Below are 22,174 nucleotides of genomic sequence, written 5' to 3' on the forward strand. Positions count from 1 at the left end.
AACAACATCACCTTTTATTCGTGTGGACCATCGACGTTCAATGATGATTTCAGGCACGCAGTCGTTCAAGGAATACACCCTTCTTTGAAGATTGATGTTGAGCTAGAGGAGGAAAGCTTTACATGGTAAGGATGACACGTATTCTTGCTATTTTTTTATTTATATTATCGTTCTTTTTCGCACCCCTATCGGACAAATAAATGATGTATATAAACCAATCTAAGTACTTTTTATAAAAAACACCTCAAGGGTATTAAGATGAAAAAGGTCAATTTCTCATTTTTTTTTTTTCGTCAAACTTACGCTTCATCCTCGCTACCACTACTTTCTTCTTGAGTTTGTTGATTGAGTAACTCTCTCCATTTCTGCGTAAGCTCTCGGATTGCTTCGGGGTCTAGACCGGCCTCCACGAGATCTTGCGGGACGTGATTTTCGGAGTGTTCCTTGGAAGCAAACCTACCAGTGTTATGCCTCGTTACCAATCTCAATTCATAATCCTCGTCATTTCTGCCATCTGTCGAAGGCACTATTGTAGCAATTTCGTTCCATGAAAACAGCAGGGAGTCTGTCTTCCTGGCAAATGGATTTATATCAATGATGAAAATTTTGTTGAAGGGTCTTGGAATATATACATCTAGCACAAAACTTTTGTCAGAGAATTTTGGTAGGATGACATCGTGTACCAATTCGTCAATAAGGTCCTTGAAGGTGTCCGACAGTTCATCCAAGTATTCATAGTAATTCAAATCGCGTTGAGAGGCTCCGACGACATGGGCATCTCTAACGAAGACTCTAAATTCGAGCGCAGGGTTGATGTCGCACCATTGTCTGAGTACCAAGTCAAACTTCAAGTTCCTTACGTCATCGCCGTCTACGCAGCCTTCAAATGCTCTTTGAAGGTCATGCATTATATAGTTCGAAGCATTCAATAGAAGGTATAGTTCATTTACTTCGTAGCATTTCATAGTATTGTTAGGCAAGATCCACGTAGCATCTCTTGGTGCTGACCAATTCAACTTGGGAGCAACCGCGCCAAGTTCGCTCATAGCATCCTTCAGCTGCTGGTGTAAATCCGGGAAATCTACTAACGGTTCCACTTCCTGGACAAATTCCGTGGCGGTATCCTCATCGTCTTCCCAGTCACTGTATTCATTATCTTCGTTCCTTATTATTTCCTCAGTATAAACCGACCTCGAGTTTTCCTCTTGGGGTAGCTTGATGCCATCTTGTTCTAAATACTGAATGAATTTCTTTGGTAATGATTTTATTATTTTAGATTTCGGTACGTATTTAGGAAATAATGTAGACCACGATGAGTAAGAACAGTGTTCGACCTGCGCTTTTGTCACTGGTATATCTGTAAAAATAGCGTATTCTTGTGGGGGCATTATCAAGTTGTCTGGTATAGCTTTTTTGAATTGTACAGCTCTTGTTTTTGAGTAATCGCAATTTAAGCATCTTCAGCTTTTTTTTCTTACTAAGTAAAAGCTCATCGGAAAATATCCGTTCGCTTTTCCAAAAAATAATCTGGAACAGAATTTTTACAGTACTTAGTTACTTAAATAGCATGATTTCTAATATTTATATGCATGCATGCACATGGTGTAAGTGATCAGATCAGGAGAACATCTTCGAAAGAGATTTCTTTTGCTTTTCGTTTTGTTGCTTCCTCTTCAATTTGGTGTCGTCAATGGCTTTCAAGATGGCGGCATCATTTTGTTGGAAAGTGGTTGCCATTTCGAGGTCACTAAGCGCCATATCGGTGTCATTGACGTGGAAGTAAGCCAGTCCACGACGGTACAGAGCCTTGGCTTTGGCCTTTTCGTCAGCCGCTTCTGCGTATAACACCTCTGATGCAGCCACTAGTACATGCTTATAATCCTTTAGTTTCAAAGCACATATAGAGATGTTTAAAGGTACGGAAACTTTCAGCTGATTGATTGTTTCAATTTGTTCCTTTGGTAAATCTTCTGGGAAATACTCTTTCAAAAATTTGTCGCATTTGGCATATTTCTCCAAGGCCACTGAATAGTTTTGCTTCTTAAACTGCTCGGTACCAATATTCTTTACTGTTTCGATTGCTTTCAAAACGGTATCGAATTTAGTCAAGTCCACTTTTTCGTCTTGCTTTAAAAAATCCTCATAATTGTCACCGTACTGGTCTGTTGGGGTGGCTTCCGCGTCCGCCGGTACCTGGTAATCTTCTGGCAGCACACCACAGTCATCGATCTTTACGTCACGCATTGGCTTGTTATTTTCTTGATCACATTGTTGGCCTTCAATCAAGCGGACAAGTCTTTTACCTTGAATAACTTCACCAAACACAACATGCTTCCCGTCCAAGTGAGGTGTTGGAACACAGGTTATGAAAGCCTGTGACCCATTGGTGTTTGGACCGGCATTAGCCATGGATAGAAGGAACGGTTTGTCGTGTTTAACAGCGAAGTTTTCGTCTTCGAATTTTTCACCATATATGCTCTCACCACCAGTACCGTCGAAATTGGTGAAGTCGCCAAACTGGCACATAAACTCTTTGATTACTCTATGGAAGATGGAGCCCTTGTACGATAATGGCACGTCGGGCTTGGTCTTGGCCATACCAGCGTCACCTTTACACAATTTCAGGAAATTGTCAGCCGTTTTGGGCACAATGTCATTGTACAGCTCAAAGACTATACGGCCCTGAGGTTTGCCTCCAATGGAAATGTCGAAAAAAGCCTTTGGTCTAGTCATTCTTGTTCTGTTGTTCGCTGATTTATCTTGATGATCCGATCAAAACCCGGTGCATTCTTTCATACTCATCTGTTTAAATAGTTTTTTGCTGAACGTTTTCCAGCAGGGCGGGAAAATCATTCTAGAAGCTCATAGAAATGCCGTCCCAAAACGCAGTAATTATGCTCTATAAAGGGAAAACGACTTGTTTCGACGACTTGAATTGTCTATTATATACACGTTACATACCAAGACACTTTTGTTTTCATTTCTCGTTGTCCGGGCCATTATTGGTCGAGTTGTCCATGTCGACCGTGCTTACACGCTCTCTGTTGCCGTTGTTTTCCCAGCACTTTCTAAATAGTGCCATCTCGTTGAAGCACTGTCTCCAGTCGCCAGTTTCAGCATGGCACAGCTGTAATGCTAGGTTCTCTACGTAGCATCCGGTCTTAGAAATCCTCGCATCCCACACATCCGGGTCCTCGTCCTCCTGGACGTCCTTGTACTCCTCCAGCGCCTGCTTGTAATACTCTGAATTCTCGCCAACACTACTCATACCCGCTCTCCTAATACTAACTTGTCAGAGCCTTCTCTTTTCACCTTTCCTTCCCTTTATGTGATTAACACCACTGTTAAAAGTGCTTTCAACTGCCTTTCAATGGCTGAAACCCCTTTTTTTCGGACATTGTCATGTTGAAAAAAGAAGGAAAAGAAAAACAAATATGAAAAATATGGATGAGAAGAGGGGAGAGGAAGCAAAAACGCAGAGGGCAGACACATCAAGGACCTACTCGTCAAAGACACTACTCGTTTAGTTTGGTATTGACTGAATTTTCTTAGTATACTGTTTTTTGTTGCTTTCGATTACCACTTGCTGCTCACATAGCTCTTTTTCCTTTTTCATTGGGAGAGTAAATAAACAAAAACATTGCGTCGACCAAGAAAGTGTATAATGGTATTTGGATTTGCAAAGAGGGATAGGAGGGTGCCTGACCTATCCAGGTATGACTACTATTACCAGAACCAAGAAGATTACAACAAGAGTCCTCAATTATCTGCTGCTGCTGCTTCTGCTGCTTCTGCCGCGTCACCGGATCAAGCCAGTTATTCAAGGTCGCATTCGTTGGCTGCTCGTGCTCCACCGATATCGAAACAGAGGAACTCGGTGAAAGGTCCAGGGAGGCGGCTCTCAACATCTTCTGCTGTCCCACAATCAGCCAAGGGGACGGCTAAGCCTCATCCGCAAAAGACGTACTCTCTAAGATCACAGAGGAGTGGGGACTATCATTTGCAGCGGCCCAATAATGCCAATAATGGGAGCCGCATAAACTCGATGACGTCGGGTGCCAATGTCAGAAGAAACCTTGGCAGCAAGAACAAGTCTACAGGCAGCAAAAGCGATTCTAGAGCCAATTCCATCACTGTGAAAACAACCCAGGTCACAGACCCCTCAGGAAGGACTCAATCAATCACGAAAAAGACAATTAAGAAAATCAATGGTTACGAGTATGTCGAAACTACAACTACGACTAAGAATCTAGTTCCATTGGGCGATTCACAACGCCATTTCGATGAATTTAGTGGGAATTACATGTTGCAAGATGACGACATCGGAGAGGAACAAAATGCCGATAATATTCACGACATAATGGAGGAAAACGAAACAGAAAATGAGAATTCATACTCTCCGGCAGACAAAAACCATTTGCAAGGTGACTCTGAGCTAAACTTGGAAAAATCTGATTTTCCGCCTGGGTCTTATTTCCACCATAAGTATTCAACAGACGTTATGCCTCTAGAAGAAGAAAGCAGTTTGTCTAATTTCAGTGACGCACTAGATTATATTCCCCCCACAGGCCAACCCAATAATAAATATATTCATAAAAAAAGAAAACCAACGTCGACAGCAAGAAAACAGAAACATCCTGCTGTGACCAATACGGAGCCAAAGGTTAAGAAACCATTAACCGAAGCAGAAATGTACGTAAAGGCCCTCGAAGTCGCTAAAAGAAACGTCTATCACACGGATGTACCTTCAAATAATGTTCCAATTCCAATTGGGGGTACCAAACAAAGGAAAAGCAGAATGGGCGAAAAAATGACTTTAAGAGGCGGCAGTGATGCTCCAACCACTGCTGCAAAGTCTAATACCGAGGCTCAATCTAAAAAATTTACCAGTACTTTGCTTCATAGAAGCGATAAAAATGAACCGAATGAAGGGCGCAACCACTCACTGATGTCGTATTCCAAATCGGAACAACCATCAGAGCCTTTATCAGAGTCTAAGTACGCAAACACAGGGCTGACTGATGAAGAAATGTACGCTCAAGCTTTGAAGATTGCACAAGCTAGATATTACAATTCTCATGGCATTCAACCTGACACTATCAGCACTACCGATAACAGCAATGCTGCAGTCAAGCCCATCCAGAACAGTGTTGATTATTCTGTACATCCTGAAAACGTTGTGTCTAACAAACAAACTTATACAGGGGAGCCACAACTTCCAGTACACAGCGAAGTGCATGAATACGAGACGGTTCCCCTGCAAAAAACGAAAACAGGCGGTTCTTCCAAAAACAAGTTCAAGAGCATGTTTGGTAAGGTGCTCCAGTTTTCACAAGAAAATTATGGTTACCAAAACAAGAAGGACCAAGGACAACGTGTCCCGGCGGACGATACCACCGAAGAAAGCTTCCAGGCTGCCTCACCCATGGACGGTGTCCTCGCCGCCGGATCCTATTCAAATAACGGTATGACAACAAGTTCAACCACCGATGGTTCCCTCGCACCTCATCAACAACAAACCGAGTCCGCTCTTTCGTCCTCAAATGGGCTAAGCCAGAGCAACATACACCCTCCGGTAGCGTCTGCCACCACGAGAACAAAGACTACTGAACAACAAGAAACCGTGAGGTCTTCCTCCTCGCTTTTACAGGACCAAACCCCACAGCGTCAAGAAAACGCTACCGATCCGACAACAGCTACAACCACCACAACCACCACGATAACGAACGAAATGTCCATCGCTGAACCACCCACATCACTCGCCATACCCGCTGAAACACCCGTTGTCTCCCAACCAACAATAGTCACTGCAACAAATACCACTAAGACGGTACAAGCTCAAGCCCCTCCCACAAAGCACAAAAAGTCCAGTTTTTTCACTAAACTGTTTAAGAAAAAGAGCAGACGTTAACCATTACCTTTTAAATTCTACCTTCTTCGTTTTCATTTCCAAATTTACGCTTAATTTTTCTTTTTATTGTTACTGATGTAACTTAATCTCTAATACTACTTTTATAATCTTATATTTAATATATTTTTCTAGTTTGAGCCAATCATTTCGCGTTTCTTGCGCCGATTACTAACGCGCCCGGTTCTCATTGGTCCAGCGCCCCTTTCATGACCCGCATTTTTTTGTTTCTTTGCTGGCCCCGAAAGTCTCACAATGAAGATGCAAAATTAAGATTAATATGAAAAATTGATACAAAATAAGTGAATCCAGACAACTAATTTAAAGAAGACATCGCTCTCAATTTTTTGCTTTTTATAAGTTTATAGAACAGGAACATAACAGATCAAAGCGTTTAGGCTCGTTTTTTATTGGTACATACTTGACAGAGAAACAGTTTTTGTCCTCCCAAATTTCGTGCACACAAATAATATGTCCATAGTAGCACTGAAGAACGCAGTGGTGACCCTCATACAGAAATCAAAAGGTGGCGCCGAAAACTCGGACTCCAGGGGATCTGAATCGACTCCCTTGCTAGCAGGCAGCAATAACAATAGTACAAGACTTGATAATTCTTCCTCGTCCAGTTCGGATATTATCTATGGTAGAAATGCGACACAGGATCTGGAAAACTCGCCCGGTTCGATAGGGAAAGATAACAGGAATGAAGATGATAGCTCGGATAACGAAAAGGCGAACCTGGGGTTCTTCCAGTCGGTAGACCCTCGTGTTATTAGTGATTTGATTATTGGGCTGAGCGATGGTTTGACCGTCCCCTTTGCCCTGACTGCTGGTTTATCTTCCCTTGGTGATGCAAAATTGGTTATCACTGGTGGGTTTGCCGAGTTGATCTCGGGTGCTATTTCTATGGGTCTTGGTGGTTACCTAGGTGCTAAAAGTGAATCTGATTATTATCATGCAGAAGTAAAAAAGGAGAAAAGGAAATTTTATGATAACTCCAACCTGATTAACAGAGAAATCGAAGACATCCTACTGGAAATCAACCCTAATTTTTCAGATGAAACAATCGTCTCATTCATCAAAGACTTACAAAGGACGCCGGAATTAATGGTGGACTTCATTATCAGATACGGAAGAGGTTTAGACGAACCTGCTGAAAATAGAGAACTTATCAGTGCCGTCACGATTGGTGGTGGTTACCTAATTGGTGGGCTAGTACCACTACTACCATATTTCTTTGTGTCAGACGTAGGCACGGGTCTGATTTACTCAATTATAGTGATGGTTATAACGTTATTCTGCTTTGGTTATCTGAAGACAAAATTATCCATGGGTAGTAGTAGTTCGACATCCAAGAAAGTCACAGAAGGTGTCGAAATGGTCGCTGTCGGTGGTGTAGCAGCAGGTGCCGCGTGGTTCTTCGTTAAATTACTTGGTTGAGTGCATATTAACAGAATTATACATATTTATTGGAAAGGATTTGGGAACAGGAAGTTTTACTCCACGCCTGGGCCAAAGTTGAATCTCCTCAGCACATACTTTTTTTGCGTTTTAATTTGTTTCTATATTCTCCTCTCTTTTTAAATTTATTTATATTAATGAATTTCAAACTAAATTATTCTCCCTCCCATCGTCGAAAACACACCAACCATTCCATAATAGACATTTACGCGTCTTCGCTGTTCGTCAGATTGTTCAGCATCTGCTTCGGTGTGTTCCCTTTTCCCTCTTTTCGCTTCTCCTTTTCGCTTCTCATCAAGAAATTCTATCATTCGTTTATACATCAACGTTTCTCTCTTTCCTACCTACTTTTTACATAATCGTATTTAAATATTCGAATCCAAAAACTTCTAATCGCATTTTATACTGATATCAACATTTGATGCTCAATGAAACACAACTCGGACCATCCTCTTTTAGTATGGAAAAAAGACTTAAACAGCTAATATACATATCTATATATTTTTGGGGAGAAGAATGCTAGAACTCAGGAAAATGTGAAGTAGCATTTTCTACTTCTCCATTTCTTTATTTTTCAGGATCGATTCTAGTTCTCCAATGTCAAACATTCCTATGCCTTCCTCCAGAACATCCGCCAAGATGGATAGCGATTTATTCGTAAAATCAGGTGCCGATCTAAGACGATTGATGTCATCACCGTAGTTTGTAAAAAGTAGGTTTAGATATTCTTCTCTTAGTTTACTCTTTTCTTTCCCTCTTGGTGTGAAATTTTCCGCCAATCCGTTATATTCGCTTCTTGCAAATTTGATGTTTTCAGCAATTTTCGATGCATTCAAGAAATTGTCTTTATTTTGAGATCTTGAGGGTTCTGAAAGTTTGCTTAAAGAGATTTTAGTGGAATCATCTATTATTTCTTTGGAGTTTAGGTTTAAATCTTCGCCTTTTTCTTCATCTGATAGCTCGACATCAGAAACTTCCATTTCAACGTCTTTATCTTCGTCCTCATTTTTACTCTTAGAAAGACCCTGGTGGGTATTACTATCTTCAGTGATGGCCTCCTTAGCAGTTTCTTTAGTAACTTCTTCTACTTCATTTTCAGAAAATGACGATGAGTCTGATGATGAATCTGATGATGATGAAACATCAGCTGTTCTTCTCTTCTTTCTCCTTCTGTTTTTTTTGGTAGATTTGGTTTTTATAGCTGATATATCACCTGCCGACATTCTTTTATTCCTATTGCTAGTTATTGCTTGATAGAAGCTTCACAATCCTTGTTTATATGCGAAGTACATGGGGTTTGAAAGTTTTTATTCTTTTTCATTTTTGCAAATTTTTAGCGATGAGCTCTTCGCGCACACAAATTTCTTTATTAAATGAAGCTAAATATATCGAATAATTCATTTAGCCTCTGTTGTACTAATGCAATCTGTTCTCTATATATTCTACTTTACAATATATTATGTTGTTGTCTTTCTTTGGAGGGCAATATCTTCCCGTTCCTTTTCAAAAAAGCTTGTCCATTTCCACCAATGCATAATCTAATATATAACTCTGTTCGACTAAATTATCCACTCTTGTGAAATGTCTTTGTGTGTATGGAACTATGGCATCAACTATTTTCACCATACCTGGTATTTCGCTTAATTTTGCTATATTATGATACATCAAAACGCACCTTATAGTTCTTTGTGCTATAGCATGGGTCCTAGCATTCGTATTCCAATCTCTACATCTTTTCATTAGCAACATTAACTGCTCGTCGCTTAAAGTAGAAATTGCATGGTCTAACTCTTCATTGAAAATCACCTTTGGGTCAATTTCTTTACCACCTTGCTTGGATCTTGCTTCGCCAAGTGATTTCTTTAAAACGTTGAACAGCCTCATTGGGTGATCCAAAGACATTGCCAACAGAAATGCATTTGTCCAGTCACCTTGACTCATATAATTTTGCAGCGACTGTTCTTGTTCGACTTGTATTTTGCTCTTTTCTAGCTCTTCTTCTTTTTCTTGTTCACTACAATCTTTCCAGAATTGGAAAATACCATCGGCGTCGGCACTCACGATCATATCACCATCGTCCATAGTATTCAAAGCCCATAATCTGTTGTTGTGCCCATCCAAAGTCTTTAGACATTCCCCACTGTAGCAATCCCATATTTTGATTAAGCCGTCAGCGCCACAACTTACTAGTTGCTTTTGTTTATTAATAAAGGAGCACCTTTGAACGGCATTAGTATGACCTTCTAAGGTCTTCATAACACTAAAAGTATCCAATGACCATATCTTGACAGTTTTGTCACCAGAGCACGTTGCTAGTAACTTGTCATATTGGCAAAACGAAACATCCCATAGCCCACGTTTGTGGTTGGCTAGTGTGGCTTCCAACTCACCATTTTCTAGATTCCAAATTTTACAAGTCTTATCATATGAGGCCGTTGCAAAAATAGAATCATTGGGAGAGACTGATAATGCGTTTATGTCCTTTTCATGGGCATGACGGGTATACTCTGATACCTTGACAATCTGTACGTCAGTAATAGGGGTTGGTTTTGGAATTTTCCATTTCTTGATAGTTAAGTCATTGGATGCTGTCAATAAAAACTCAGGGTATCCCTTTGGCATTACGTTCGGTAATCCGACTGCCGTAACAGCGGAGGAATGGCCAATATACTTAGCATAGATGTCAAATTTGCTGGTGTCTTTATTATATTTCCAAACAATAGCTGAATTATCCTTAGATGCAGTGGCAATCCATAGCCCATCTTCAGTGGCATCTAGTGAGTTTAGTAGATCTTCATGACCTTCATAAATTTCAACATCCAAAGGTAATGAGGTATCGGTGCTTGTCAAATCTGGAATTGGTATTATTCTTAATGAAGGAGAATTGGTAGCCAATGCCAATTTGTTTAGCTCTGGCCCAACAAACCTCATATCAGCAATAATACCGTGGTTACCAGCAATGCTTGACTCAGCCTGAATTATTTCTTCTTTACTCTCTAAAGCTTCTTCAACGTTTATTAGTTGTAATGTTTGGTCAGACATTACCAAAAACATCTTGGAATCACTCATTATTGGAAGTACGCCTATAATAAAAAGCTCTTCTATAGGTTTATTAGTTCTTTTAAGCATAGCACCAGATTCGAGGTCAATTAGCTGAAATATGGCGTCACCACCAGCTGTATAGATAATGTGTTTGCCGTTACGAGTGCTCAAGAATCCACATGATTCTACTTGTTGATTTACTGGAAGAGTTTTGATTAATTTACATTTCTTTTTCATATCAAAATCCCAAAAGTTGATAATATCGTCTCTACCACCAGAGATTAATTTCAGATGGCTAGGTCCATCGCTATTTTCTACCTCAGTAATATCCAACCCTCTCACTGCAGAAGTATGTTCTTGCAGTGTGTGTAGGCACTTTCTTTTAACGAGATCCCAAACTTTAACCATACCATTAGTATCACCAGATGCTAATAACCATACTTTGCTATCCAACTGCCCATAAAATTTTAAGCTAGAGATAGTACCACCATGACCTTTTAATGAATGAGTGATGTATCCATTTTCAATGTCCACAACAATAATACTACCGTCAGTCCCACCGACTGCCAAAAGTGTTGAGGTGGAATCAGTGTCTAGGATATATGATGGGGAAGATATTTTCATAGATCTGACAACTTTCCCAGTCTTTAGTTGAAATATTTTCAAAAGTTGAGCTTGTGATACGTATGTAAGATATTGCCCATCTGGTGTAAGTTGCAATGCAGTAATTTCTTGCTCATCTTCATTGGAAATCTTGTGTAGAATCTTCCTAGAATCTGCGGTCAAATCGATTATGTTTATTTCGTCTAAAATTGGCGTAGCCAGTATTTTACCATCTTCTGAAATTGTGGCAACTGCACTACTCCCTGCATAAATGGGGTTCAATGAAACGCCTTTATATGAGCTTTTCAAATCCATTATGTACGGTAAGGTGACTCGCTTGATCTTGAAGAAACTTTATTATTAGGCTTCACCTCGACTATTGCATTATTGTACTTTTTAGCGATGAGGTAAATTTTTCAGAAAATTTTCAGTCGTCCGACACGAAAACTATTGAAACTATATCATATTAGCTCGGAGATGAGCTGACGATCACCAACTCAAATCGAGGAGTAAGCAGCCAAATGAGAACCCAGACGCTTATTTATTTGGATACGGAGGGCTTGAGAAATGATGGTTTTACCTGTAAAAAAAATTAATTGTGTTCTTCTATAAAAGTATGCATATATAAGGAAAAAATATTATTTAAGTCTTTTTAACCCTTGATAAAAATGAATTTGAAGTGGAATCGAATAAAAAATATATATATTTGTGACGGTGGTGAAAGGGCAGTATTAGTAGTGATAATAATGAGAACAGGATTACGGTGAGTGCGTAATGATTAATTATAAGACATCGTTGAACTCGAATGGTTGGTTGGTGTCATTACCCATAATTCCCTCGATATCAGCTAAAGCACTTTCACTAAATAAACCATTCTTGGTAAAACGAAGGTTTTCAGCTGCTGCTTCTACCATACTCTGTCTCCTTCTCCACATAGAGTTACTGTTTTCACTGTCCAGTGTATTATCAAACTGAACAGGAGCGGTTAACGATGCTAAAATGTCGGCGTCGGTATCTTCAATTGCATGATTTCCTTGTGTATCGTAGTCGTTTATATTGTCCACGGATAGCAAGTCATCGCCGTCTTTACCCAAGATTTCATGAATCTCATCTAAACCGACACTCTTTGTTGAATTTTTTCTTGTATTAGCGCCCATAGTAAGACTAGTGTTACGAGACAGCGATGTCTCGTCAGGTGTATGAGTGTGCAGATCATTCAAAGGAGTATTTTCATTGGTGGTGAAATCTGTTCCTGTATTTATATCACTATTACTGTTATTGTTGTTAATGGGGGTATCATGTCCGCTGACGCCTAATTGCAACGTCATAGTTTCTTGCTCTTTTTTTGCCTTTTCTCTTTCCTTTCTGATTTTCAAAAGCTTCTTCTTTTTCTTTAACTGTCGTTTCTTTTCGGTTTTCTTCCGTTGCAACTCTTTCATCTTGTCAATCTTCTTCCTTGTTCTTTCATTGCCAAGATAGCCAATGGGCGCCTTTCTATTGGAATTTGTGGGTAGCATATATTCATCTTCTTCATATGCGTTGATGCCCTTATTTCTAAATGCAGATAAAGGAACTTTGGGGACCTCGTACCAATCCGCAGCATGTCCATTAGTACTCTTGTTATTGACTGTACTATTTCCATTACTATTACTACCCATATCGTCTGTATGGGATGGTGAATCGTCTTCCAGTTCACTCATATTCAAAAGTTCATTAAGTGTTAACTCATCCCCATTAAGGGTAGCATTATTGCTGTTAGCGCTACCTTCTTTTTTGATGTCTGGAGTTTGAGCTCTTTGATGTTGTTCGCGAAGCTGTTGATGTTCTTGGATTAGAGCATATAATGACTTGGTAGAAAGGCCATCGATGATACTAAACGGTTTGTTATCAGTCTCCCACGTACCTAACTTGGGAGGACGGAGTCCAACAACGTTTGAACTTACAATTTCTTTAGCCTTTGAACCAATGTTTTTAGACCTAGAACTTGGAGGTGGTAGATTGTCATCTTCATCTGTTGATTCGTCATCAACGTACACTACAGTCTCCAGTAGATCATGTTTACAATCTTTGGATTCGTCTTGATTCTTCTGATCTGAGTTAGAGCCTGAAACAGAGGAAGAGTCATCACTGTCGTCGTAATGGAAGTAGAATGAATCAGGGTCCAAATCATCAATATCAATGAACACATTTGTAACGCTGGAGTCGTCGTCGTCGTCATCATCGTCGTCTTCGCAATAGTCATCCAACTCCGTGCCGATGTCCAGACTATCTGAATCCAGTGCCCTTAATTCCTCATCTGTATCAGCATCATGGGATGCTTCAGATTCACTGTGTTCATCATCAGAGGGCATGTGGGCAACATCCAATAAAATGTTATCATATTCGTCATCAGAAGAGTCAGACATCCTGGATCCCTGGCCCATATGGTGTAATGGCGGTTCTGATTTATCGTTCGGTTCGATTAAGCGTAGGCCTTTATCCTTATGCTTGATAGCGTCTTTGTTTTCCGATTTATGCTTATTCTTTTTCTTGGCGTTGTTATTGTCACCGTTTTCATCATCGGATTGAAAGAAAACGTCGAAGATATATTCATCGTTATCAACATTGGAAGTGGTCTTTGTACTTGGTTTTTGCGTCTTCTTATAAAGCTTTCGTCTTTGTTTCCTTTCTTCTTGCTCACGTTTTTTGGCCTCTTTCTTTTTCAATTTAGATAATTTTTCATCGTTCAACATTAGAGGTAATGATGTACTTAAAGACAACTTTGGTTCCGAACCATCACCATAGTAATAGAGATTAGCAAATTTTGGATCTTCATAGAAAGGCATATCAAAATCAGACATAATTTCGTCTTCCTCGTCGTCTTCTTCATCGTAACCGTTTTCCTGATTGTATTCGTTTTGTAAGAATTTATTTTCAGCATCATCCACCGGATCAGATCCTTCTTCATGTATACTGCCGTCAAACGACAGTTGGTCGTCGTTCTGCAGTTCAGAGACAATATTTTGTTCTTCTTCTTCTAAAATAGGAAAATCGTCATCTCCTGTTTCTAAATCTGTATCGATTTCTCCATGAGAGTCTTCGTTATTGATTACGTCGAAATATGCATCTTGGTCAATATCGTATTCTGATTCATCTGATTCGGAAATATTGGGAAACCGTAATTCGTCATCATTACCCAACGCGACCTTGGGGCTTGTTTCTTGTTCTTCGTTATCTTTACCATTTTTATTTTTCAATTCTAATACTTCTTCGCCGATGTCCTCATTATACTCTTCGCTTCCGTTACCAAAACTAATGCCATCTCCTTCCTTTTTGAATTTGAAGGCAAGTGCCTTTTGGGTAGTATTTGGACCTTCTGGTTCCTTCCTTCTCGGTTGTTGATCTTGCGCTTGCGATTGCTGTGGTTGTGGTTGTGGCTGTTGCTTACTGGGAGATGTTGTAGTAGATTTTATTTTATTGCTGTTATCGCGAGAGGAAAAGGCAGTTGTATTATTCGTATTCATAGCAGATAAAGCTTTCATTGCTCTTTTCTTTCTCTGGGCTGTTAGTTTGACAAAATCTATATTTTCATCATCGGAACTCGTCTCACTATCACTGTCACTATCACTGTCACTGTCGCTATCATCATCTTCATCGTCATCATTATCGTCTTCTTCTTCGCTGTCTTTTACTGCTGTGTTTTCACTCTCTTCATCATTCGTTATAACTTGGTAATCAGAGGATTCAGTTCCTTCTTCATCATTGTCCGATTGCCTTTGTATAAGTTTACTTTTCTTACCTTGAGAGTTATTTGAGATGTTCTTTGCTTTCTTTTTATTGTTATGTTGATTTGTACTTTTATTCTTGTCGGAATCCGATACGTCACTCAGAGACGATTCTGAAGAGTATATTAGACTAAATCGCCTTGGCCTTGTTGTCCCTAGCATAGGAGGCGGTGACTGTTTTAAATTCATTTTAGATTCACCCTTTTTTATGAGTCTTTTGATATTTGCCGGTAGTTTACCGGAGTGTGTGCTATGGTTCACCGTACTTTTTCGAGGACTTTTTTTGCCTACCATTTTGCACAGTTTTCACTTTTATTACTTGTTTTTCGTTTTCTATTTGTTTTTTCGTTTTCTGAACTGGTTTCGTTTTAACAAATTTGGAGATGTCTTTCGTAGAATGAATATTACTAATTCAACAGTACTACAGCTATGGATATGAAAAAAGAGATTTGTAGGGTTGTACTGATTGTGGGGAGGGGGGATCGTGATAAAGAATGTAGTAACTTATTATAGCCTTTCGGTAGATCCTGTTTCCTAGTCTGTTCTTATAGCAAAGTTTTGAATATATTGAGAGATACTAATGTTTTACGAATACCTACAGCAGGCCAATTTGGAATTCTAAAAGGTGAAAAATCAAAACGTAGTAACTACCTATTATCCAATCTTTTTTCCTTAGTACTACTATAAATCAATTTTAGTGATGAGATGAAAAAAAAATATGCGAATTCCAACGAAAAAGAAACGACCGGTAGGGCAACCTCTAAAAGAATAAACACTCGTACAAAGAGATATGCAATGGTTATACGGGTAATGATAAAATCACACTTGACATCGCGCAATATTCCAGTCTTGTCCTAACATTGAGTACTCTCCACCGTTGATGTATAGATGACTTTGGAGGATGTGTATATGCACCGCCATCAACTGCATCTTTATATAATGAGTATCTCTCACGCACACGCACCACGGATTAAATTGGTAGTCCGAACCCCACACGGAAAAATCGGAACAATAACTGAAATTTTCTTTTTCTTTTTTGCTCTCCAGTGTCTGTGCCCCTCTATTGCGTACTCCACTGCACACCAAAGACCATCTCGAACTGACAGATCTACACTGAGGTACCAGCATAACATCATCAGCATTTGAAGACAGAATAGCGGTAATAGACGTCTCGCTGTTTCTTTGTATTCATTTTGTCATTTTTGCTATGCCTATTGGCGCAAAGAAGAAAGGGTGTGCATACAAAAGATGAATCAGAGCGATCACAGCCTGATGGATTTACCATTAGAAATCCATTTATCATTACTAGAACACGTGCCGATTGAGCTCCGAGCAGTTAACAAATATTTTTACGTTTTGCATAACTATAGCTATAAAGAGAAGAGTTTGGCGTGGATACCTGAAGAAAACGACCTATGGGCCCTTATCAAGCCCTCGTTGTGTCAATACATCAATAGTTTGGACCCGCTAAGGCAGTACGCTAGACAGATTATCAGAAATACGGTAGAACCAAGTCCTAGTGTGCCGCTTTCCGTGACCACGTTCATCGCAGATTCGTGGTATATAGTGTATAACACGTTGCGATATCCTGGAAAGATAATCAACAACGAATGGGACAAATTTGGCAAAAATCAAGACTCAGCTGCGGTGGAAACCAACAGCAGCTTTAATAATCGGCCCAAGGAGAGAACCCTCATGCAGTCATTGACTGCGTTACCTGTCGACTTTTGGTCCAGAAGAAAAGATGAACCAACACCAGTAAACGTTTGGTTTTATGTGAAAAACGCGCATGTTGCCAGATACATACCAAAAGTCGTTACTGAAATAGGGATATGCAACTACGGGCCGAAGCAAATCGTGGCTAGTGCAGGTTACATCAACGAGCTGATCACATCGGAGGGAATATATTGTATTAATCTGGGGCATCTGCCTAGACTATACAACGAACAAATTTTTGAGGGTACGGGTACAACGCATCTTCCCCTGGAGTTGAGAACCATTGATAGAACGGATTCAGATGTTTGTGTTAATGGCGATTTAGTACTGTTAGGTTATGACTTTATTCCGTACGAAATGACTAAACCGTGGTTGCTCTTTAGAATTGAGCAGATAAATGGTGCTGAATCCATATTCAACTATAACGAGTGCTCTTTGTCATATGAGTTTGCATGGGGTTTAGCGTGTTTACAATCTGACGAAAACATCAAATTTCCCAAGGACAGAATAAGCCGGCGCAATTTCTCTTATAAGCCCTTCAAGTTAATAAGAACCTTTGTTTACAAGCATCCGGAACAAAAGCAAGATCTCGATCGAGAAATAGCATTACCCAATTGGAATACACCTTATCTTCGAAGATGATACAAAATATCACAATCAATGAGAAGAAAGAAAAAATTATTGATTAGTCTATAATATATATATGCACCTACTTACTAACAAAATAGATATAATATTCTTGCAACAATAAACCAAAAAAAAAAAAGGAAAAAAAAGTATGAGAGGGGGCAGATTCTTCTAGCTGATGAACGTGCTTTCGATAATAGAAATCCCTTCATCATCTTCGTATTTTGATCTTTGACAGAACTGGTAGATGAAAGGTTTCATGTTTGCTAAATTCTCAGCAATGGATTTGATGATAGCGGGTAGTTCACCCATTATATCGTACCTGTTAACTAACCTTAAATTTGCTTCTTCAAACCCGCGAGGGAAAGTGACGGATGTAGGGTATTTCCAACCATTTTGCTCATCCTCTTGTGTGGTTGGGAACTTTACAGCATGATCGTTTACACTGGATCCGATTTCCAAGATTTTATCCTTGTCGCTCACAGCCCATATAGTTACTGTGGTACTACCATACTCCTTTGTTGTGGTGAATTCAATACACATTGTTGAAAGCTTCTTACCGTTGAAACAAAGGAAATTCCATTTACTGGCCGCCTTGTTAGGTATTAGCCCCTGGACAGCATCAAGATACAACATAGGTGTGTCCTTCAAATTTAGATGTACCGGCTGACCGTTTTTCTTGTATGATATGGTACCATTACAAAACCCTCTAGGAACAAATACATGTCTTATCATCCTTTTAGAAGTCGCAGAAGAGCCTCGTTTAGCCAAATCCTCCAAGCTTATGCTCTTATCCAGATAATAATTAGAACCGTCCGGATTTATTACAAATCCCTCTTGTAGATTGACAACCAAGTCGACTTTTAGATCTTTTAATGGACAATTAGAGGCGCTCCCCTTAGGAATATCTATTTTAATCGATAATTGAGCAAACCCGTCGGATGAAGGGTCCTTTAGCGGCACGAAGTGGAAAATAACATTGTCCGATTCTACCCTCAGCGTATCGAAATCCTTTATGTTTTCAATTTTGAAACTTTCCCATATATCTATGTTTTCTTCAGACTCATCGCCACTACTAGCTTTAAAGACTTTGAAATTTAATTGAAACCCTTTATATATACCCCCCATAACACTAGAATATAATAACTGGATAAACCCGCATTTGTCGTTGGTGAGATCCGTAAAATACAGAGTTTGTGTCTCTATTCTTGTCTCTGTAGGGTTTCTTACCGCTTTCAACAAACTGTGCGACTTAAATTTCTTGTGGTTTGATGTCCTACAGAACCATTCCAGTTTTGAAGTGTCCTGAAATTTAGTGTAATTGCCATGATCTTCTTTAGATAAAACTTCCCTGACGGGAGCAAACTTTGTCTTTTCCTTTTTAACTGCAACGGCCATTGTTCTTTTCTTTACAGTTTTCGGTCAGCAAAAGGATCTATGTCTCTCAAATTGTCGAAATTTCTCGACGAATTAGGAATTGCCACTATTCTCTGCATATATCGCGTCTATTTATATATGAAATCTTCATTCCCCTATTACTGAACTTGTCAAGCCCTAGTCCCTGAGTACGAGTGCTTAGTTATGCCCTGTAATATACTACTTTACTCTGCATATCGTATAGCGCGTTTGATCATATACCCTACCTAAATTATTGTTTTGACCTAGGGTTAATTTCTGTCTATATTTTTCCCAAGCTTTCAGGAAAAAGAAAAATAATTGAAAGAAATACTACGTTAGTTAAAAGTAATTAAATAAATCGTAAGACAGAATCACTGGTCCAGCGAGATTATTTTTACTTTCCACGTTAATTACAATAAAACAAGAAAATGTCTGCTTCATCTCCAAGGGGTGGCGTGGCCACGACCCCCAGTTTGCCAAGGCCAACGAATAATGCATCGCCACCGCCAGCATCGAATGGATTCAATGCAAGAACTCTGTGGCCGGATCTGATAGAAACTCCAGAAAACCAGTGGGTTTTTGAGTGCAAAGAAATTATTGAAAAAATCGGCACCGATGAACCGATCGCACTGGAAATGAAAAGAAATATGGAAAAATGCTTGATGTATTTTTACACACTTAAGAAGAAATTGAATCTGTTTGATCATACATACACCGCATCGTGCATTCTGTTTTACAGATATTGGTTTGTATACGGAATACCAACCACCATCACGGAATGCATCCATATATCGCAAGGAATCCTGGTCACGGCATGTAAAACGATGGAGAATAATAGGCCTATCGAGGCCTATGTCAAGGCCACTTGTGACTTTTTGATGCAGAATATACCATCCTTGAAGAGTCGAACAAATATCGATAAACTTAAATGGGAATTTAGAGATAAACTAGTAACTAATGAAAAAAAAATACTTTGTTCATTCGGATTCGATTTGAATATTGGTAATCCAAAGGAACTAATCGAAGAGATATTTAGTGGCTATTACAGATTTAACAGAGATCACAACCTGCCGGATACTTTCAAAAAAGCCTTCCCAAAAATTCTTCAAGAATCAAGAAACTTCATGGTGCAAGCTGTCACCCAGCCTGTTTCTTTGTTATGCGACGGTTACACATTCATTGCGTTATCTCTCATATATTGCGGTCTGGAGTATAAAAAGCTGGTTGACAAAGATTTCAAGTACCCGAAGAATTTTTTTAGGGATAGATTCCCTATTGAAGTGACGTCTGCTAACTTCGCCAACATCTTTACGGACTATAAGTTACTGGAGGAGAATTTCTTTACTTTGAAAAGTAACAAAGGCGCCAAATTGCAAATTGATTCAGGTATGGTCGATTCAGTGATTGACGAAAGTAACGGTGAAGAAAGTGGAGCTTTGAAACTTTCGGATCCCTTCAATTACGAATTGATCAGATCCGGCGAAGTAAAGGAAGAGTTTTTATCTCATATTGAAACGAGGGTTAATGACCTAATAGAAAAGGCTAAGCAGGAAAGTACGAAGAGAAAGGCCAACGAGCCTATAACGGCTTCAGATGCTAAGAAACAGAAAATATGAAACAGAGCGGTAATTTTCTGCTCAAGTGCCGGCTTCGATGAAGGCTTCGTAGGCATATGACAACGTTTCAGGTATATTTCCTATATTATCCTGATAGCAGTATTTCCAGTACTCAATCCAGTAGTCATCTGTTTCTTGATCTTGAAATGAATCTAGGTGCAATTTCTCCTTAAATTTTGATTTCATTTTATCTATCAATATTTTAGGATGTTTAAACTGATAAATATGAGGATGGTAACCATCAATAGTTTCTGAAGCGTCATCACCTTCAAAAGTTTTTTCGGCAACAAGTAATTTTCCTTGCATAGAGGTTAAAAGTACTTTGGGTAATTGAAAATCCGATACTTCATCAGGGTTGTCACAGGCATCAATCAGGTTCTCAACAATAGTCAGGCATTCAATGGTCAACTTATCCATTCTGGATGGGGTTTCTTCTGAGGATTCATCATCTTGCATATAGTATAGTTTTAATACGTAAAAGAATTGGATAACTTTGAATTGAACCCCTGATGAAAGTAATAAACCCTGTAAAATTTTATTTAAGCAAAATATAATTTGAGGATCCTTATCAAGTTTGAAAGTTATCGACAAGATGTTTTTTTGAATCATTTCATTCATATGGTTATTGTTTATCAACAACCCAATCTTGAAACCGAATTCGTCACTCTCACACTCCCAAATTTTACTTTTCAAGATGGCTAGCATCTCCTCAATTTCTGCACAATGCTGGAAAAACTGACTTAACACAAAGTTCTCATTAGCTTTTGAAAACTCGAGAGTACACTTATCCATTGAGTCGAAACTAGCGCAGTATAATGCGTCAATAACATCTATCTCATCCAATGTCCGATGCCATTGGAGCGATTTCTTTTCCTCATTCAAATCAAAGTCGTGGGAACAGCCGGAGTTTTGTCGTTTTATAAAGTTTTTTAGATTATCGCCTACCAATTCTTTGTTCTCTTTCAAATCAATCAGGAAGCAATGGCAACACAGTAAGGACACAAATAGTTCACAAAGTTCATAAAATTTCCAAATTTGTTCACCTTGAATGCTTGTAAATAATTTTGCTCTTTTTGAGTACGCAATGAATTGTAAACACCAGCGAAACGATTGGAATGCCAGGTTATAGTTTTCATCCACATGGCTAAATATTCCTTGGAATAATTTTATATACAGCACCAATTTTAGTCTGTTTATCGTTTCCAGGTCGACCTTCTCTTTTTTCAGTATCTTGATAATATGTTTTGGGCCCATTGCAAGATTAAAGTTTAAAATCTTGCTCAATTCTAGTTTGAACAGATAATTGGTTTGAATTCTCAAAGATGACCCCTTTTGCATAATAACAAGGTTATAAAAAACTGCGTTGTATGGTATATAGAGAGCCAGAAAATCTCTCAATACGTTACCATCGTATTCTTGTAACTTTAAAATGATCTTTGTTGTTTTCTTAAACTCTTTTCTTAAACTTTTTTTAAAAAATTGATAATCGACGTCTATACTCATTATATATATACATATAAGTAAAACTTGCTTGTCTTTTCTTTTTGTTGGTAGTTAAGTTATATCATAGTACTTTGCTACTAAATAGCAAACACAAATGTGTACAAAGCTCTTGAACACGTTCAATCGAATTTCAGCGAGCAAGCATTTGTGGTTTTTGGACAGATTCCATCAGCAAATGCCACTTGCTAAATTGCTGTCGCCGCATCAGTTTTGTGGTACCAGGATCATCCGAAAAAAAAAGGGTTCGGCATTTTGTCAGATTTTCTTTTGTCATACAAATAATATACCAAAGGAGGGATAATACAAATACGGCCCTTTGAGAGAGGCAAATTTTTTAGATAGGAAACATACAAAACCTAGAGCTCGATACATACTAATATCAAACATAAACAAAGTAGTAAAAAAACAAAGATACTGGAAATTTCATAATCGAAAATATTAAAAAATAATGAGAGCTAAGGGATTCGAACCCTTGCATCCGAAGATATCAGAGATTTTAGAGGCTAAATCCACCTAAATCTGACGCCTTAAACCAC

The 22,174-nt window shown here is 39.0% G+C and overlaps 11 protein-coding genes across 11 annotated transcripts; 4 read left to right on the forward strand and 7 right to left on the reverse strand.

Annotated features, from left to right (window-relative positions):
- Nucleotides 1-299: 299 nt before the first annotated feature.
- On the reverse strand, nucleotides 300-1,388 carry CDC123 (cell proliferation protein CDC123; the record flags this gene model as incomplete). Its single annotated transcript, XM_018366791.1, has 1 exon — nucleotides 300-1,388. The coding sequence occupies one exon, from the start codon at nucleotides 1,386-1,388 to the stop codon at nucleotides 300-302; it is 1,089 nt and encodes a 362-aa protein (XP_018220630.1).
- Nucleotides 1,389-1,617: 229 nt separating this feature from the next.
- On the reverse strand, nucleotides 1,618-2,733 carry CPR6 (peptidylprolyl isomerase CPR6; the record flags this gene model as incomplete). The annotated part of the gene is made up of 1 exon (XM_018366792.1): nucleotides 1,618-2,733. One exon carries the CDS (start codon nucleotides 2,731-2,733, stop codon nucleotides 1,618-1,620), a length of 1,116 nt encoding a protein of 371 aa, XP_018220631.1.
- A 931-nt stretch (nucleotides 2,734-3,664) lies between these two features.
- On the forward strand, nucleotides 3,665-5,911 carry MSC3 (Msc3p; the record flags this gene model as incomplete). Its single annotated transcript, XM_018366793.1, has 1 exon — nucleotides 3,665-5,911. The coding sequence occupies one exon, from the start codon at nucleotides 3,665-3,667 to the stop codon at nucleotides 5,909-5,911; it is 2,247 nt and encodes a 748-aa protein (XP_018220632.1).
- Nucleotides 5,912-6,379: 468 nt separating this feature from the next.
- On the forward strand, nucleotides 6,380-7,348 carry CCC1 (Ccc1p; the record flags this gene model as incomplete). Its single annotated transcript, XM_018366794.1, has 1 exon — nucleotides 6,380-7,348. One exon carries the CDS (start codon nucleotides 6,380-6,382, stop codon nucleotides 7,346-7,348), a length of 969 nt encoding a protein of 322 aa, XP_018220633.1.
- Nucleotides 7,349-7,920: 572 nt separating this feature from the next.
- On the reverse strand, nucleotides 7,921-8,592 carry RSA3 (Rsa3p; the record flags this gene model as incomplete). The annotated part of the gene is made up of 1 exon (XM_018366795.1): nucleotides 7,921-8,592. The coding sequence occupies one exon, from the start codon at nucleotides 8,590-8,592 to the stop codon at nucleotides 7,921-7,923; it is 672 nt and encodes a 223-aa protein (XP_018220634.1).
- Nucleotides 8,593-8,872: 280 nt separating this feature from the next.
- Nucleotides 8,873-11,329, reverse strand: UTP13 (U3 snoRNA-associated protein UTP13; the record flags this gene model as incomplete). Its single annotated transcript, XM_018366796.1, has 1 exon — nucleotides 8,873-11,329. One exon carries the CDS (start codon nucleotides 11,327-11,329, stop codon nucleotides 8,873-8,875), a length of 2,457 nt encoding a protein of 818 aa, XP_018220635.1.
- A 467-nt stretch (nucleotides 11,330-11,796) lies between these two features.
- Nucleotides 11,797-15,072, reverse strand: IFH1 (Ifh1p; the record flags this gene model as incomplete). Its single annotated transcript, XM_018366797.1, has 1 exon — nucleotides 11,797-15,072. One exon carries the CDS (start codon nucleotides 15,070-15,072, stop codon nucleotides 11,797-11,799), a length of 3,276 nt encoding a protein of 1,091 aa, XP_018220636.1.
- Nucleotides 15,073-16,026: 954 nt separating this feature from the next.
- Nucleotides 16,027-17,136, forward strand: UCC1 (Ucc1p; the record flags this gene model as incomplete). The annotated part of the gene is made up of 1 exon (XM_018366798.1): nucleotides 16,027-17,136. One exon carries the CDS (start codon nucleotides 16,027-16,029, stop codon nucleotides 17,134-17,136), a length of 1,110 nt encoding a protein of 369 aa, XP_018220637.1.
- Nucleotides 17,137-17,292: 156 nt separating this feature from the next.
- On the reverse strand, nucleotides 17,293-18,519 carry DI49_3738 (uncharacterized protein; the record flags this gene model as incomplete). The annotated part of the gene is made up of 1 exon (XM_018366799.1): nucleotides 17,293-18,519. The coding sequence occupies one exon, from the start codon at nucleotides 18,517-18,519 to the stop codon at nucleotides 17,293-17,295; it is 1,227 nt and encodes a 408-aa protein (XP_018220638.1).
- Nucleotides 18,520-18,947: 428 nt separating this feature from the next.
- Nucleotides 18,948-20,135, forward strand: BUR2 (Bur2p; the record flags this gene model as incomplete). Its single annotated transcript, XM_018366800.1, has 1 exon — nucleotides 18,948-20,135. The coding sequence occupies one exon, from the start codon at nucleotides 18,948-18,950 to the stop codon at nucleotides 20,133-20,135; it is 1,188 nt and encodes a 395-aa protein (XP_018220639.1).
- Nucleotides 20,136-20,156: 21 nt separating this feature from the next.
- Nucleotides 20,157-21,638, reverse strand: ADY4 (Ady4p; the record flags this gene model as incomplete). Its single annotated transcript, XM_018366801.1, has 1 exon — nucleotides 20,157-21,638. The coding sequence occupies one exon, from the start codon at nucleotides 21,636-21,638 to the stop codon at nucleotides 20,157-20,159; it is 1,482 nt and encodes a 493-aa protein (XP_018220640.1).
- Nucleotides 21,639-22,174: the final 536 nt, after the last annotated feature.

The sequence above is a fragment of the Saccharomyces eubayanus genome, chromosome XII (genome assembly GCF_001298625.1).
Source record: "Saccharomyces eubayanus strain FM1318 chromosome XII, whole genome shotgun sequence".
In the NCBI taxonomy this organism is placed as follows: Eukaryota; Fungi; Ascomycota; class Saccharomycetes; order Saccharomycetales; family Saccharomycetaceae; genus Saccharomyces; species Saccharomyces eubayanus.